The 5,000-nt window shown below is 30.9% G+C and overlaps 1 protein-coding gene across 1 annotated transcript in view; it reads left to right on the top strand.

The window, feature by feature from the left end:
- The window catches only part of LOC107562388 (DNA nucleotidylexotransferase-like), an 81,895-nt gene that overhangs the window by 36,495 nt on the left and 40,400 nt on the right, over positions 1–5,000 (top strand). The window contains exons 5-6 of the mRNA XM_016247016.1: positions 1,041–1,111; positions 1,385–1,509. Coding sequence (XP_016102502.1) covers positions 1,041–1,111; positions 1,385–1,509 — 196 coding nt within the window. The remainder of the gene's footprint in view (positions 1–1,040; positions 1,112–1,384; positions 1,510–5,000) is intronic.

Raw genomic sequence — 5,000 nt, forward strand, 5'->3', positions numbered from 1 at the left:
TTTTTACTTGTCTAGAAAATCCTTCTTGATTTAAGAATTTTAAGATATTTTGGCTGGAAACAAGACAAACAAATCTAAGTAAGAAAAGCATTTTTTTGCAGTGTATTGTTGTAAAGATCATTGCACATTAAGAACACTTTCCCCTAAAATTCTCATCACAGTAATGTGGAAAAATAATATATTATTTATGAAAGTATTTGATGTTCTAGATCTTATTTATGCTCGTTTAAATGTAAAAAATGTTAATGGTCAAAATCTTAATGGTCCTAAAATGTGGCCATATACTTCATATTCAGCATTTATAAATATATGTTGAGATTTCAGATAATTATTTCCTGTTTGGCCCTTCATTAATACAAAATTATAATATAATTTATTTAAATCTTATTTGAAGCTTCATATGATTTCTGAAGGATCGTGATACACTGAAGACTGGAGCAATGATGCTGAAAATTCAGCTAAATTACATTTGACAATATATTCATATAGAAAACACTTATTTTAAATTGTACAAATATTTCATATCTATATATATATCTATTTCTAAACTTATTTTAGGACCATTAAGAGCCATTTTTTGATTTTGAATGCAGACGATTAAATGACTAGTTCACCCTAAAGTGATCATTCTGTTACTCTCTCTCATGCCGTCGACTTTCTTCTGTGAAACACAGATGTTGGAGTGTGAAAGTGGATTGATATGAGGGCGATGATTCTCTGAAATTTCTGTTTAATGGGAAGTGTGTTTGATGGGAAAGTCAATCATTATGTCCACGTTTACAGTGATGATAAATATGATTAATACACTGATTCTGCTTCCTGCAAATAATGCATCTTCACAACAGCACCAGAGCGATGGGAGACAACGCAACCAGCGCTTCATTAGACTTATTATGCTGCAATTAACAAGGATGCTGTGTGTGTGTGTGTGCACAGATTATTCACAGTTAGTGTGTTTAATCATAACAGCTCATGAATACGTTGAGCTGGATTGAGCGGTTTGTGCGAATCAGACGTATCTGACATCTCTATCTTCACAGGAGATCTCTGAATGCGGCTCTTCCTCCAGAGTTGAGGAGATACTGAGTGATGAGAGGTATCGGACTATGAAGGTAAAGTGAGTCTCTCAGGACTTCAGAGCTTAGCAGGCGGATGAGTGTGTGTGTGTGTGTGTGTGTGTCTGTTCATGTGTGTGTGTGTTCATGAGTGTGTGTGTGTGTGTCTGTTCATGTGTGTGTGTGTTCATGAGTTCATGAGTGTGTGTCTGTTCATGTGTGTGTGTGTTCATGAGTGTGTCTGTTCATGTGTGTGTGTGTGTGTTCATGAGTGTGTGTGTGTGTGTGTGTGTGTGTGCGTGTGTGTGTGTGTGTGTGTGTGTGGGTGTGTTGTTCAGCAGTGTCTTCGGGGTTGGACTCAAGACGGCAGAGAGCTGGTTCTGTAGAGGACTGCGGACGTTTGAGCAGGTGCTGAGTGAACCCAGCATCAGACTGAACCGCATGCAGACCGCAGGTAAACACTGACGCTCGGACTGAAGGGATTTGATCATTTCAACTGTGATCATTATATTATATCATATGGATATGTATAAATATATATGCACAAAAAAATGTCCAAAATACACAATATTTACTCGGGGTAAGAAAAATCTCTTTTGTTACAAAATGTGATTCTTGACACAAACTATTTTTAAATCAGCACAATAATGAAAATAAAAGCTTTTTAGATGCTAATAACACGTTGTCTTGAGACATGCTCATTTAAAATGTAAAAGTGCTGGAATATTTGTATTTTTCGAAGCCATTAGTTGAAAAAGTTTTCATTCAGCTGAAAAATACTTGACTATGCAACATTATATTCATTTATTATTAAGTTTTTTTAATGATTTTGAACAGTACTTTATAATTGCTTTTTTTTTTGTATTTAAACATTTAAAAACAGCAATCAACATCCTGGACATTTATTTCATTTATTATAAACAATGCTCCTATAATTACTGCACATTTTTTATATTTAAATATTTAAAGTATTAAAACAGAAATTAACATCCTGGACACTGAGATCCAAAATGTATAACATGCTAAATGCATAAAAAATCCTTAATAAAATATACTTAACACTTAATCAGAAATATTATTATTGAATCAGCAGCTAAATATTTAGTTGAAAAATACTTTTAATTTACGTTTTTAATTATTTTAAACAGTACTTGTAAAATATTAAAACATTAATGAACATCTAGGACACAGAGAGCCAAAATATATACAATTCTAAAAGCAAAAGACAAAAACAAACAAACAAAAACTAAATTTTACCTAATACTTAATTAAAAAAATAAAATAAAATCAGTCTCACTACATATTGAATTGACAGCTAAATATTTATTTGGAAAATTAGAATTGGGAGGTTTATGCCAATTCCCATCCTTACCAAAAAGTAGTATACTTCAAGTTTATTTTAGTAAGTATACTTAAGTAAAGTTCAAGTAAATTTTTAAGTATACTTTATGTAGCAAGTATACAAATATCAGTGTACTAGTAGTATACTTGTAAGTGTACTATTTCAATACTCCTTGGGACTAAATTGGCCCACTTTCAAGTATATAAAAGTATACTTTAAGTATAACAGTAGTAAACTTTAAGTACACAACTAGTTTACATCAATATTTTTAGCTTGTACTGCAACTATACTGAAAGTGAACTTATATGAATACTGATAGTTTTCTAATTAAATACTTGTAGTAGCATTTTTAGTACACTTTGAAGTATAGTCTCAGTAAACTACTAGTTTAGTAGTTTTATACTGCAAGTACACTCATAAGTTTTCTTTAAGTGAACTTTACATCATACTGTAAGTGTACTACTATGTCCCTGTTTAGGTATTAATTTGTATATATTTTGTTACATGAATATCTGAATTATTACCTCTTCGACATTACATCAACTTTACACAGTTTTGATGCTGTTTTATGTCTGATGATCGTTAGAATACATGTGGAAGCATCTGCTGTTTCGGTTTCTTCTTCACTTGTGTTTTTGGAAATTCTGCACAGAAGATGTGTACTAGCACCCCCTACAGTATAACAATGAAAACACGGATTCTAGGAACACAAGTATAGCTCAAATATATTTAGACTTTTTCTAAGTAGGCTATAAGTTAAGTATACTTAAATGTAATTTTAAGTATATTTCTGAGAAGTACATAAAAAGTAGACTAAAAGTATACTTTCCTATTTTTTAGTTTAAAAGAAGTATACTAATAGCACACTTGAATAAACTTCTTTTTTGTAAGGGCAGCCCTAAATTACTTCCAGGAATACCATGTTTTTACCATCTGCGTACAGAGTATGTGTCCAAAGCAACACTGTTTTACCACAGTTTATAATGTTTTCACAGAAGAGTTTTTTTCTAGAAGTGTTTGAATTTATTTCCTGGCTCTCTTCGGTCATTTTTGACTGAAACATGTTATATTTTGACATTTTAAAATTCTTAGCTTCATCAGAATGATATGACACTTGGTGACTTCTGTCACGTTAGTAATATGAACACACACAAAAATCATGGACATGATTCGGATATGTTAAAGGGTCAAAAAAACAAAAAGTCACACTTGACGACTTCGCGGTCAAAAATGACCGACATAGGAAATGAATGGGAAATACGAAAAAACGTTCTGTTCTGAAGTTTTATTAACATTTATTGAATTACATTGAATTAAAAATATCAATTAATTACAAAATGTTTGTACAGTGTTTTGAATTATCACTATACATTCCTTATTTTGTTAGATTTTTTTAATCATCAAATACTGAGTAACAAAAATGCTTTCAAAAATGTGTTCCCTTTCTAACAAGAATTTAATGTTTGACTCTAATCATAATATAAAACCTGATACTTATCTAACCAAAAATATCTAAACCTTGACAAAATTTAGTCTTTTAGAATATCAAGATATATTTCTATACAAGAGGTTATGCAACATTACCCAAGTTTTTATTTTTTAATGCCTCCAGATGGCCCAATTCTCAATTCAAAAAATGGATTTTAAATGCCTTCACTCTATTTTAATGTGAAATATTGCATTTATTAAAAAATAGTAAATAAATAAAGAAATTTAAAAATATTTATTAATTCTAATGGAGAAAATAGCTCATTAAAATTGTATAAATATTGCATAGTGTCATAAAATTCCCTCAAAATCATAAATAATAATCAAAAAATATTATTGAACAAATATATATTACATTGATTTTCCTGAAAAAAAAAAAGTTACATTTCAAGGCTTCGGTCACTTTTGACCGCGAAGGAGGCTCCTAAACGAAGAGGGCCAGATTAAGCCAGACCTCGCTCTCTCTCTCTCTCTCTCTCTCTCTCTCTCTCTGTCTAGCTTTCTCTCTCCCTCTCTCTCTCTCTCCCTCTCCCTCTCCCTCTCCCTCTTTTAATCATCAAATACTGAGTAACAAAAATGCTTTCAAAAATGTGTTCCCTTTCTAACAAGAATTTAATGTTTGACTCTAATCATAATATAAAACCTGATACTTATCTAACCAAAAATATCTAAACCTTGACAAAATTTAGTCTTTTAGAATATCAAGATATATTTCTATACAAGAGGTTATGCAACATTACCCAAGTTTTTATTTTTTAATGCCTCCAGATGGCCCAATTCTCAATTCAAAAAATGGATTTTAAATGCCTTCACTCTATTTTAATGTGAAATATTGCATTTATTAAAAAATAGTAAATAAATAAAGAAATTTAAAAATATTTATTAATTCTAATGGAGAAAATAGCTCATTAAAATTGTATAAATATTGCATAGTGTCATAAAATTCCCTCAAAATCATAAATAATAATCAAAAAATATTATTGAACAAATATATATTACATTGATTTTCCTGAAAAAAAAAAAGTTACATTTCAAGGCTTCGGTCACTTTTGACCGCGAAGGAGGCTCCTACACGAAGAGGGCCAGATTAAGCCAGACCTCGCTCTCTCTCTCTC

Source organism: Sinocyclocheilus grahami, unplaced genomic scaffold (genome assembly GCF_001515645.1).
Source record: "Sinocyclocheilus grahami isolate Dianchi unplaced genomic scaffold, SAMN03320097.WGS_v1.1 scaffold821.1, whole genome shotgun sequence".
NCBI lineage: Eukaryota > Metazoa > Chordata > Actinopteri > Cypriniformes > Cyprinidae > Sinocyclocheilus > Sinocyclocheilus grahami.